Below are 12,576 nucleotides of genomic sequence, written 5' to 3'. Positions count from 1 at the left end.
GGTCCAGAAACGTAGTAAGGACATCGGTAAAACAGTCCATGTGACATCAGTGGCTCAACTTCAGTTTTGCGAAGCTACGAGAATACTTTTTGAGCGCAAAGAAAACAAAAATAACTATTTATTTAACAATTCTTCTCCCCCGAGTTACGTCTGCCGCCATTTTAGAGAGTATCACAATGCATACGCAAGCTTTCCCCCCAAGGAGGGTGAGTAATTAATGACAGAATTTTCATTTTGGGGTGAACTATCCCTTTAAGTATTGTTATTCTCCAGTTCTTTAGAAACCATCTATGTTCTGGTGCTTTAAAGACGACAAAACCTGTAACGACCCTTTTTAATAAAGAACTAGCTTTTCGATGTCTTGATCTGTCTCTGTATTTCCTACTTTCTGCTTAATCGTTCTGTGTCTCTCTGTTCACACAAGGCATTGGCTACAGCCTGTTGGTCTGTGCTAAAAGCCAAAAGGAGATTGCTAATGGTGAGTGTGAAAAACAAAACATGACATTATATGATCTAGAATCAGACCACACCAACGTGTTTTGTGTTTGTTGCTCAGGTTCCTGACGGTTTTATTGCCCATTTCTATGCCATCTCTGAACACGTGAGTCCAGTTCTGGCTTTCGGGTTTCTGGGCCCCCGGCAGCACCTCAGTGAGGTGTGCACCATATTCAAGGTAAGACCTTCTCCGTGTTCTCCACGCTCCTCCGTTATACCTGAGCTAACCCTCCCGGTGATCCAGAAACTCCTGTAATCCAGATCAGCACATAATCTGATGCTAATCTAATCTCAGTGACACACTTGATGCCTGCGATCAGATCATGGACACGCTCAGAGAATAGATACAGAACTTAAAAAGGTCTTCAAATTCACGCTTCCACAAATTAAGGCCTAAAAGAGTCTTAAATTCATAAAGTCGTGGCTTTAAATGTTGCATACACATCCTTAAATCAAGATACATTTACTTGAGATGCAAAATGAAAATATGAACATATATTTTTTCTCGTTTTAATCATAAATTCAATTCATTTTGATCAATTTCTCATAAAGACTTATTATTTATGCCATTTTGCTTCTCAAATAAATTATCTTTAGACGTTTGCACTGGAAAACAAGACAAAAATACAGATTTTGCAGTCTTATCTATCCATCCATCCATCCATCCCTCCCTCCCTCCCTCCCTCTTAGGAAACATTTATAAAATGCAAGTATCATTTATTGTAAAGAAAGACCAGGTTTGTTTGGTTTGAAATGCTAAAACAATCAAACACGTTCAAAAGGTTGAGTTTTTTCAAGTTTCTTCTGCTCACCAAGCTGCATTTATTTGATCAAAAATACAGTAAAACAGTAATTTTGGGAAATAATATTACAATTTAAAATAACAGTTTTCTATGTGAATATCTGTTCAAATGTAATTTATTTCTGTGATGCGCAGCTGAATTGTCAGCATCATTACTCCAGTCTTCAGTGTCACATGATCCTTCAGAAATCATTCTAATATGCTGATTTGCTGCTCAAGAAACATTTCTGATTATTATCAATGTTGAAAACAGTTGTGCTGCTTCAAATTTTTTGTGGAAACGGTGATACATTTTATTTTTCAATATTCTTTGATGAATAGAAAGTTCAAAAGAACAGCATTTATTTGAAACAGAAATCTTTTGTAATAAAAAAGCCTAAATAAATAAATGTTACGAATGTCTTTACTGTCACTTTTGATCAATTTAACGCATCCTTGCCGACTACATACATCCACTAAAAATCACCCAGACACCAGTTGATTGAAAAACATCGAGACTTCAAACACGATGAACTCAAGTTATATCTAAATCTGATTTAAATGAAGGTTTATTAGTCTACTGTACTCTGTGGTTACACATTCTCCTTTGGTCTCCACAGCAACAGATTGTTCAGTATCTGAAGGACATGTTTGACCACGATAAGGTGCGTTTCACGTCCGTCTCGTCTCTGGCCGAAGACATCCTCAGTCTGTCCCACAGACGAGCGGACATCCTGGTGGGTTACCTGGGCATTGGCAGTCAACCTGAGACCAATGGAGCTTTACCCGAGAGCCCCTGCCAAGCCAACAGCGGACAGCAGGACTGAGGTGCACAATCCTAATCTAACCTGCTAGTTTTAAACGAGACCAGACACCAGGTCTCACTTAGCTATTCGTCACGGTCGACCAATCAACGGGACTATAAAGTACATTCATATAAAAGATTGATTATTCAGACAGATAAACCACTACAGACTCACCTGAGGTCAACCGAGGCCTTTTCTTGATCTGCTTCTGCAAATTTGCCACCGAATATCCAGTGCTGCTATTTAGACCCCTACATTTAAACAACCCCCCCCCCCAAGAACCCAAGAAGGAACTGAATGAAACCATCTTTTAGCCAAACATGCAGCCTGGTGTTGAGTTGCAGCTCTTCTGAATCAAACCCACACCGTATCGATGATGCCTCCTACGTCGAAATGCTAGGTTTTGTTTGTTCTACGGATTTTCGTGTGTGAATGCGTGTCGTTGAGCGCTTGTGTTTGTGCCAATGGCCAAATAACGTCTTGCACTGAATCTTGGGTAGCACTGAACACAATCAAGAGAGAGAATCGAGACAGATTTGTGAACTTCAGTGTAAATCTCTCAGCACATTTTGCCAGTTTGAGAGCGTTTCGAAGAGAGACTCGCACAGGAAGTGCATCATTCAAGAGTAAAACAGGATGTCGTGGTCTGGATCACACTAGCTGAGCTCAGTTGTGTCCTTTGTTCTCACCCTCACAATATATTAGTCCCAGTGTTCATCAGAGCGATATTTAATAAGACATGTAGGCCTGTTGGTTTGTTATATTTTCTGTCATCATACTTCATCCTTGATTTATATACCTTGTTTTTGTCCTTCATCGATATTCAGGACTAAAATAGCCAATCTACTATTCTATTATATAGATATTCATTATGTATTATAAATTTAATACAGCAGCAGTGGTATTGGGTCAAATAGGTCACAATTGTAGCGCACAGTTAGGTGAGTAGGAATGATCAATGCTAATTTCATATATGTGCTTCGACTTGTTAGTTCAGTCCTTCAAGCTGTGGTTGTTAAACTCAACATCTGTGCCATTGTGATCATTTTGACGCCGCCTTGATTTTGTGAAAACAACAATAAGATGCATATTTCGTTACACTTGAAGTCTATGGGGAAAATTGCCTCATAGATTCAATTAAAGTGGATCTTTTTGTTTGTTTTTGAGTTATTTGTTCTATACAATATTGTAATATAGTATACATTTCTTCTGTGGCAGTGGCACAGATGCTGTTGATAGAGTTTAAATTGTATTCAACCCATGAGAAAAAATTCAAAACAAACAACCAAACAGCATCTTGCAGGTTTTTGATTGGCTTAAACATATAGTCATATAGTCATGACCTACAAAAACATATATTAGCGAGCAAAACCAGCTAATAAATGCGCTACAACTTTTAGAAACAATTCTGGTCATTTTAAACTGAATATGCATGAAATGTCTACAACAATCCTCAAAATCGCTGAGCCTTTACAAAACTTGACCATGTTCCTTAATTGTGCACAGGAGGCATTTGTGAAATTAGGTGTTAGGATCATTATAGTGTTTCTTTCCTCCTCATATTGACTATTTAAAGTGTCTTGCACTTTATTTGTTCAAAATATATAAACAGATGCTCATTTTCTCTATTTTGATCAAAATAATAATAGAGTTGTTAACTAGCTTAAATGTAGTGCATTTGTAATTTTTTTCTGTTTAATTACATTTAAAAAAAATTTGGACAGATGTGTAATTTATATGAAAACTGAAATGTATAGGTATTTAAAATATCAACATTGAGGGGTTATGAGTGATTGGTTGTGCCTCTGTTATTATCTAATATTATATATGATTTTTGCCTTTATTAAATGTGCTTTAAATACACAAGTGCACACACACTTTAGACACACATTAGATCTCTGCCCTGCTTAAAATTAAAATCATAACCAGAACTATCTGCACCAACTTGGATGCAAAGATATAATTCTTAATAATAACTTATAATGATAACTTTATTTGCCTGATTATTATTGTTAATTGAATAACCAAGATTGTGCTCCTCAAATTTCATCATAAATTGGGTTTATTCCTATTTAATTTTATTTTCAGTGTTCAAATGTGAATTTGTAGAAATGTCTGATGGAGATATGCATGCAACTTGCATTAGCGCAACAAGACCAGACTGAAGGTATAAGTGAGAAATGTTTGATTGCTTTGGTATCATTCCAATGTGTTTTAATGATTAAACTTATCCCGACACACTGTTTAATCTGCATGAGTTTGGGTGAAGACATCATGAAATAATGTTTCGACTTCTGCTGCTATTCCCCTTTGTTTTTTAGTTGTTAAAGCTCTGACACAATCACTCATTGTGTCCGTGTCCCATTTTTGAATCACGTTGGTCCATCTGAAGATTTTTGATTTTGATGTGATTATTAAAGATTCACCAGTGTGCTAAAAGAGTGATAGTAACAGATGCTCTGATTTTTATATGAACGACTGATTCAAAACAAAGCACCAAATTGAAGACAAACGAAGGTGAGGTCTGTATGAATTGGGGGTTGTTATTTCAAGTCACAGCTGCTGTATTTTACACCCAGATAATTCATTAAACAATAAAGGTTTATATCAAATGTTTTCAGTAGAATTGGGTGTCTAACGATGGCCAAAGAAGATGAACTGGGGTGGTGGAAAGCAACTCAAGTCTTTATTTCCTTAATATTTACTTGGTGTTTGTGTTCTTCACTTGCCTTTGTGTGTTTTTTTTTTCCTTGAATGTACTTACAAATGAATGTCATTGTATTAGTTATTATTGAAAACTGTATTGTCATTTTGCCTTCCCTAGCCAACATAAAGTCTTTTTTTTTTTCCTATCTGTCTTTAAAATGTGTCATACTTATAATTTTCGTCTCAAACTTTTCAGGAACAATCTTTAATTAGGAAAAACCATCTGAATATGACTGACCCAAAGCATTATATATGCACATTTTAGTACATTTAATTTGGTCTCTGTGGCTGAGAGGGTTAAAGGACCTTAAAACTTCTGCAGCTTTGAAGCTCATTGGATTTAAAGGCAATCTTTAAATTTTACAATCTTAACATTTTAATTAACCATAATTGATTGCTATTTGCAATACATGGACTACAACTTTTGTCCAATTCGAAAGTACACTGCTGTTCAAATGTCTGAGATCAGTAAGATTTGTAATGTTTTTGAAAGAAGTCTCTTCTGCTCACCAAGGCTGCATTTATTTGACCAAAAATACAGAAAAAAACAGTAATATTGTGAAATATTATTACCATTTAAAGTAATGGTTTTCTATTTGAATATACAGTGTCACAGTGTCTTCAGTGTCACATGATCCTTCAGAAATTATTCTAATATGCTGATTTATTATCAATGTTGGAAACGGTTGTGCTGTTTAATATTTATTTTTATTTATTTATTTATTACAAAGATTCTTTGATGAAAGAACATTTATTTAAAATGTAAACATTTTAAAATATATTAAAATAGAAAACCATTATTTTAAATTGCAATAATATTTCACAATATTACTGTTTTTTTCTGTATTTTTGGTCAAATAAATGCAGCCTTGATGAGCAGAAGAGACTTCTTAAGAAACATTACAAATCTTACTGATCCCAAACTTTTGAACAGAAGTGTAGGTAGTTGTATTCCTTATTTAGCAGCTTATTTAGCAAACTCAAAATCATGATTGAGTTATGACTAAGTGTAGTCTACTTTATGAAACTGTCTTCAAGTAGCCTAATGATAACCACAGATCTTATTTTATTCATATCCAAAACCTCTATTTTAAAACCCCACAGAAAAATCCTGAGGGAACACCAATGGCTTGAATAAATTTGATTAATAATAATAATAATAATAATAAATTAATCCAATTGGTCTCAGACTTTACATATATATTACATTTTTTTATTGACTTTTTGAATTGTAAAAGCGTTTCAAAAAGTATGTAATGGACCAGAGAGTGTGTGTGGCGCTGGCTGCCTTCACGTAGTTGATATCAATTGAAGAGGAATCTCCCCATTCACTTAATTTTTCTTCTTTCATTTGAATAAATCCAATTTTCATATGTCCAGCCAAACGTCCTCTGATTGGTCCATCCCCTTAAACACACGCCTCTGATTGGCCGGCTGTTCCCATGCAGTTTTTTTTCCTTTGAGAATGCGCTTGGTGAATGGCTGCGCGTCGTAACAGCGTCCGGTGAATCTGATTGGTCGAAATCGTCGGGGCGTTTCATTCTGATTGGTTGACGACCGATGCCCGGTGTCCGGGTAAGATGGCGTCGGAAGAGCAGTGCTCGGCACCACCTCGATGGCGGTCGATATCCTTAACCCACGTAGAGTATCCGGCTGGTAAGAACATTTTTAAATCGTTGTTTTCCCCGCAAAGCCGTTCGTATCATCACACGACACTTTATTCGCGCCGCGGCGTCTGTGGAACATCGCGTAGCTGAATGGACGCGGCCAGGGCTGGGTTGCCAAATAGTGCGCTTCACTCCGCAGGGAACGGAACGCCTGCTGCCAAATAGTGCGCTGGTAGTCCTGTACGCTCCCTAGTACACCACACCGCGAGACCCTTATTCAGTTTCTCTCTTTATTATTAAAACGTTAATCTAATTCAAGCATGAATCGATAAGCCTGTGACCAATACTAGCATTATATGCAGGTGATCGCGTCTAATACAGGCACATGAGACCCAACTGCTCCTGTAAGTTTCAGGCAAGACTCGTGGCTCTGGTGGGTTAATCCAGTTCATTCCCGCTTGCATCACACCCTTTCTGGGTCCCGTCGTTCGTGAGGGTCCCCCTGGATTTGGAAGTATATAAAAACCCTGGAACATGTCAAAGCAAGTCTAAAATACACTGCGCTTATGCCAAACACAGAGAAACGCTACGGGATATGAAGAAAATCAAGAACATCTTCCGTGTTTAAACTACTGTCACATAACGTTAGTTGGATGTGTTTGCATGCATGGTGCATGAGGTGGTAAAACATGCCAGTATACGTATACACAAGATAAAGCAAGCCTGTATGTGCAGTTTGGCAAATGCAATGCTGGCTTGACATGCAATCAATATTTCTCATATGCATATATGAGAAATTGTTCTCTATTGGTTGTGAAGTGGCCCACTTTTAGTGCTCTATGCTCAGGGGAAGGTTTTTAATACAATCCGAGAGTGTTCTTCTGAATTCTCTGCCATGGATAATTCATTACTAATTCCTGCACTTTCTCTGATCATTGTCCATTTGCTCATGGCTTGAATTATTCATAGGACCTAATATTTTGTAATTTAATTTATGCTTTTTCTCCACCATTTAAGGAAAGATTTTCTCATTTTTATTTATAGCATTTGATGAAAATAACAGTATTGACAAGAAAAAGAGAACTTCTCACTGCTCGTGATTGTGTTTTTACTAATTATGTGAAACATTACTACAAAAACGTATATAAAATATATTAATATATATATATATAAGTGCTTTTCAATAGTTTTGGATCAGCAAGATTTTTATGTTTTTGAAAGAAATCCAATTTTTGTATCTATTTATTTGATCAGAAATACAGTAAACATTTTATTTTATATTTTTATCATGGATTTTTATCTGCCTTGAAATAACAGTTTTCATGATGTGACTCTTATTCATGTACGTCAATCTCTCACCTGACCTGAGAATTACAGTAATTACGATATTTGTAAAAAGCATTCATGTCCTCGTAGAACTTATAATCACAATTTTTACAAGCATCTCGGATGACATGGGGGTGAGTAAATTATCAGTAAATTTTTATTCTGGAAGTCAACTAATCCTGCTTACATTGTTTTCACCAGAAGTTCAAGTTATGAAATTTTAATTAAACATTATTAATTAAATTATGATGTCAAAAAAAAAAAAGATACATATGCACGGATGAATTGTTCACAACATGATCTATAACATACATTAAAGGGGTCATATGATGTTGCTAAAAAGAACATTATGTTGTGTATTTGGTGTAATGAAATATGTTTATGCGGTTTAAGATTTAAAAAAACACATTATTTTCCACATACTGTACATTATTGTTTCTCCTCTATGCCCCGCCTTTCTGAAACTCGTCAATTTTTACAAAGCTCATCGGTCTGAAAAGCAAGGTGTGCTGTGATTGGCCAGCTATCCAGTGCGTTGTGATTGACCGAATACCTCAAGCGTGTGACGGAAATGTTACGCCCCTACCATACTGTGATGATGCCCTGTCCGGCCGGAGCTACGAGACATAAACATTAAAACCCATTACAAACGAGGCATCCGTTGCATCCAGTGAGGACATAATTATGGATTATAATGGCTTATATTGTCTTTTTACGCGTTGCATCGTGCCGTGTAAACATAAAACCATGTCTGCATTTGTGATCGGAGAAATGACAAACAACAAGCCCTACTCTACACTGCCCAAAAAACTCGCTTTAAATATAAAAAATATAAAAACTCTTTCAATATAATTTATGCACCAAGAGCTTGTAACACTCCAAAGAGAAAGGAAAAATTGAAATCGCATCATATGACCCCTTTAAAAAAATAGATGGGGTGAATTTTTATTTCGTGCCAACTTTAATAGTGTTTCCACTATTTTAACGCATAATTAAGAGTTTAGGGAAGTGAACAGCTCTGAGTCGAATGTCCCAGGTTGTTAGTAATTAAAGTCATTTTGGCATGGCGTGAATGCACAATTTAATTCGCTTGAGTAGTGTCCATTTATCATCTCAGAAATAAAAATTTTAATCCAAGTTTGTCTAAATATGTCTGACTTTGGCAGTTTGGTTTAATGAGTCGTTTTTGCAATTGCATAGCACAGAGTAGCCGTTCTGAACAGAGCCCTAGTTTGTTTTGACAGGCTCTAAATTCTCTAAATTACTCAGTTTTACTCTGTTTGTTTGTCCAGGTGATCTGACGGGGCAGGTATTGGCCTGCATGAGCCTGTTGCCCATCGCAATCCTCGTCGGATTTGTCACTCTGATCGTCTTTAAGCGAGAGCTACATACGGTGAGTCACGTGACGTCACACACCAGCAGGTTATAGGGTCAAATCCCAAACCGCATGCTACCTTGTGCTTATTGCGTTTTTCATCCCTTGTGTGCATTCTCTCTCTCTCAGATCTCTTTCTTTGGGGGGTTGATCATGAACGAGGGGCTAAACTGGCTGCTCAAACACATTCTACAGGAGCCTCGGCCGTGTGGAGGTAAGTGTCGTCATCGGCGTGTAGTTTGTTTAAACGAATGGCCATTAAAAACTCTAACTATTAGTATATTTGAAAGAGTATCAGAGTTTAGTTTGAGGCTGTGTTTCTGTGTGTAGACTGCTGTGAGTTTTTCCGCCAAAAAACGCATGTAAAAACAAAACAAACAGTGCTTTATTGATTTACATGTTGGCCAGACGGTCTGAGTAGGCGGTTCTTGGCCAGAATATTCTGGACCAGACTTCATGCCAGTAGACACAATACTGGCAATATCAGACTGTGCGCAAAAAACAAAATGGGTAGTTCATGAACCAACCCTGGGGCTTGACCTGCAACCTGTCAGTAACCAGCCCAGACCGTTAACCTTTATGCTGCAGTGCCATTCAGTGAGGTTTAGTGAGATCTATTATATTTCTTACTAATATTTTGAATTAAAATTAATTTTTATATTTCCTGTTTTTACTTGAATTTTAGTTAAAGTTTTAGTAATTTTGTTGTGTGTTTTTGTCATTTTTATTCGTTTTTCTTTTTCATAGTTTTTTAATGACATTTTATTTATTAGTTTTAGTTTATTTAGTTATGGTTTAGTACTTCAAGTTGAACTATATGAACATTAAAAATGCTGCCTTGGCAACTACACTGGAAAAAAAAATGGTGTGGAAATAATTGCAAGTAAATAACACAAGCAAGAAACAACAAGTAACACTGATTTAAATGTGAAATTTTGAAGTCGAAAAATATATATTTTTTTTTACTCACTTCAATAGTCTTTATTTACAACTTTGAAAATTAATTGTTACAGTTAGTTCATGAACCAACCCTGGGGCTTGACCTGCAACCTGTCAGTAACCAGCCCAGACCGTTAACCTTTATGCTGCAGTGCCATTCAGTGAGGTTTAGTGAGATCTATTATATTTCTTACTAATATTTTGAATTAAAATTAATTTTTATATTTCCTGTTTTTACTTGAATTTTAGTTAAAGTTTTAGTAATTTTGTTGTGTGTTTTTGTGATTTTTATTCGTTTTTCTTTTTCATAGTTTTTTAATGACATTTTATTTATTAGTTTTAGTTTATTTAGTTATGGTTTAGTACTTCAAGTTGAACTATATGAACATTAAAAATGCTGCCTTGGCAACTACACTGGAAAAAAAAATGGTGTGGAAATAATTGCAAGTAAATAACACAAGCAAGAAACAACAAGTAACACTGATTTAAATGTGAAATTTTGAAGTCGAAAAAATATTTATTTTTTTTACTCACTTCAATAGTCTTTATTTACAACTTTGAAAAATAATTGTTACAGTGTAGTTGAATAAATAATTTTTGTAATTTATTTTAATTTTAAAATATGTATTTTATTTTATTTCAGTTTTTCATTTTCAATTTTATTTTATTTTTATTCTTTTTTTTTTGTTGTCAAGCAGCAAAATTAATTTTTAATGGTTTTACTTTCCGTTTTAGTTCATGATAATAACCCTGGACCGTGACTGAGTTTCTTGCAGCCATTCTCATTTTTTGTCTCACTAAAAAAAAGCAGATCTTAGTTTGGTGGGATGGTTGACTCTAACTCTTCATTACTTCACAAGTTTATAACTAGTACCTGACTAGTCAATTGCTTGTGCACATCCCTAATATTTAGTGAATTTACTGAATCGTGTGGTGTTTCGTTAACAGGAGGTCACAGCTCAGTCACGACAGAGTACGGGATGCCTTCCAGTCACTCGCAGTTCATCTGGTTTTTTGTTGTATACTTTTTTCTTTTTCTTTATTTAAGGTAAGACTTTCTCATTTTTATTTATAACATTATACTAAAGTTAAACAGAACAGAATTGACTAGAAAAGATAATTTTTCGCTGCACTTAGTTGTGTTCTAATACCATTTACTTGGAAAAACTACTCAAAAAAACATAACTTTATTTATATTAATATATTTATACACTAACTTTCAAAAGTTTGGGATCAGCAGGAAAGAAGTCTCTTCTGCTCACCAAGGCTGCCTTTATTTGATCAAAAATACCATAAAAATAGCAAAATTGTGAAATATTATTGCAATTTAAAATGTTTTTATATATAGTAAAATTTAATTTATTCCTGTGATCGAAGCTGAATTTTCAGCATCATTACTGCAGTCTTCAGTGTCACATGATCTTCAGAAATCATTCTAATATGTTGATTTGCTGCTCAAGAAACATTTCTGATTATTATCAATGTTGAAAACATGTTTTAGTTTCTTTGTTGAATAAAAAGTTGAAAAGAACAGCATTTAATCATTCATTTTAATCAAATTGATTCCAGAATGCATCAGACGAACAATGCCAGGTGTGTTGAATTGTTATGGCGGCATATACTGTCCATCATTCTACTGGCCGTGGCTCTGTTCGTTTCATACAGCAGGTAATGTGGGCTTTTTCTTTAAGCGAGTGCAGTAGTTCAGTCTTACTGTATTTCTGATGCATTGCTCATGTTTGTCCTCATAGAGTCTACCTCCTGTACCACACCTGGAGTCAGGTGATTTATGGGGGTGTGGCCGGGATGGTGATGGGAGTGGTTTGGTTTTTTATCACCCAAGAGGTGCTAACGCCGCTCTTTCCCAAGATAGCAGCCTGGTAATGATGCAAGCTCATGCACTGTTGTTCATATGCCAAGTCGTTTATATACAGAGAGCTCTGTTTCATGATCTGGGTTTCTCTTTCTCGTCTCAGGCCGATCTCAGAGTTTTTTCTGGTGAGAGATACAAGTCTCATTCCCAACATCCTGTGGTTTGAATACACAGTAACCAGATCAGAAGCCAGGTAAACTCACCCACGAGTCTTCTGGAGTATTTTTATAGTGATTTTATGTTACTTTTATGTCCTTTTTGTAACTGAGCAGCCCTAGTACACATTGACTTTCATTGCATTTATGTTTGCATTTTACGCATTTGCCAGACTCTTATCCACAGTTTTATTCATTGCATTCAAGGCACATACTTTATCAGTAAACTTTATCATGGCAAGCAAACCCAATGTTTGAGCTACAGGAAAGCAAACATTTCTGGCTTTTTCTATGAAAAGGGTACAAAATAAAACTTGAAAGTCTTAAAAATAAAGTTATTTACAGGACGTGTGCATAACCTTCAAAACAAACAAAATGTGAAACTGAATGTTGTATGAGTTTGCTTGATTTTTTTTCTTCTCCAATCATTTTGCATGAGGTTTGCAATTCTTGGGACTAATTTGGGATGTCTAAAAACAGTTTAGCTAGCTATAAACAAAAAAAAAAAGAAAT

The 12,576-nt window shown here is 35.6% G+C and overlaps 2 protein-coding genes across 2 annotated transcripts in view; both read left to right on the top strand.

The window, feature by feature from the left end:
• The window catches only part of LOC107705989 (mitoguardin-2-like), a 14,362-nt gene extending 9,446 nt beyond the window's left edge, over positions 1 to 4,916 (top strand). The window contains exons 14-16 of the mRNA XM_016509547.1: positions 425 to 478; positions 557 to 673; positions 1,897 to 4,916. Of these exons, the coding sequence (XP_016365033.1) occupies positions 425 to 478; positions 557 to 673; positions 1,897 to 2,103 (378 nt within the window). The 3' untranslated portion in view covers positions 2,104 to 4,916. The remainder of the gene's footprint in view (positions 1 to 424; positions 479 to 556; positions 674 to 1,896) is intronic.
• A 1,259-nt stretch (positions 4,917 to 6,175) lies between these two features.
• The window catches only part of LOC107705991 (dolichyldiphosphatase 1-like), a 7,683-nt gene continuing 1,282 nt past the window's right edge, over positions 6,176 to 12,576 (top strand). The window contains exons 1-7 of the mRNA XM_016509548.1: positions 6,176 to 6,444; positions 9,014 to 9,114; positions 9,226 to 9,310; positions 10,984 to 11,083; positions 11,605 to 11,703; positions 11,787 to 11,915; positions 12,012 to 12,101. Coding sequence (XP_016365034.1) covers positions 6,369 to 6,444; positions 9,014 to 9,114; positions 9,226 to 9,310; positions 10,984 to 11,083; positions 11,605 to 11,703; positions 11,787 to 11,915; positions 12,012 to 12,101 — 680 coding nt within the window. The 5' untranslated portion in view covers positions 6,176 to 6,368. The remainder of the gene's footprint in view (positions 6,445 to 9,013; positions 9,115 to 9,225; positions 9,311 to 10,983; positions 11,084 to 11,604; positions 11,704 to 11,786; positions 11,916 to 12,011; positions 12,102 to 12,576) is intronic.

The sequence above is a fragment of the Sinocyclocheilus rhinocerous genome, unplaced genomic scaffold (genome assembly GCF_001515625.1).
Source record: "Sinocyclocheilus rhinocerous isolate Xijiao unplaced genomic scaffold, SAMN03320098_v1.1 scaffold1045, whole genome shotgun sequence".
Taxonomy (NCBI): domain Eukaryota; kingdom Metazoa; phylum Chordata; class Actinopteri; order Cypriniformes; family Cyprinidae; genus Sinocyclocheilus; species Sinocyclocheilus rhinocerous.
This window is presented reverse-complemented; position numbering and strand designations above follow the sequence as displayed.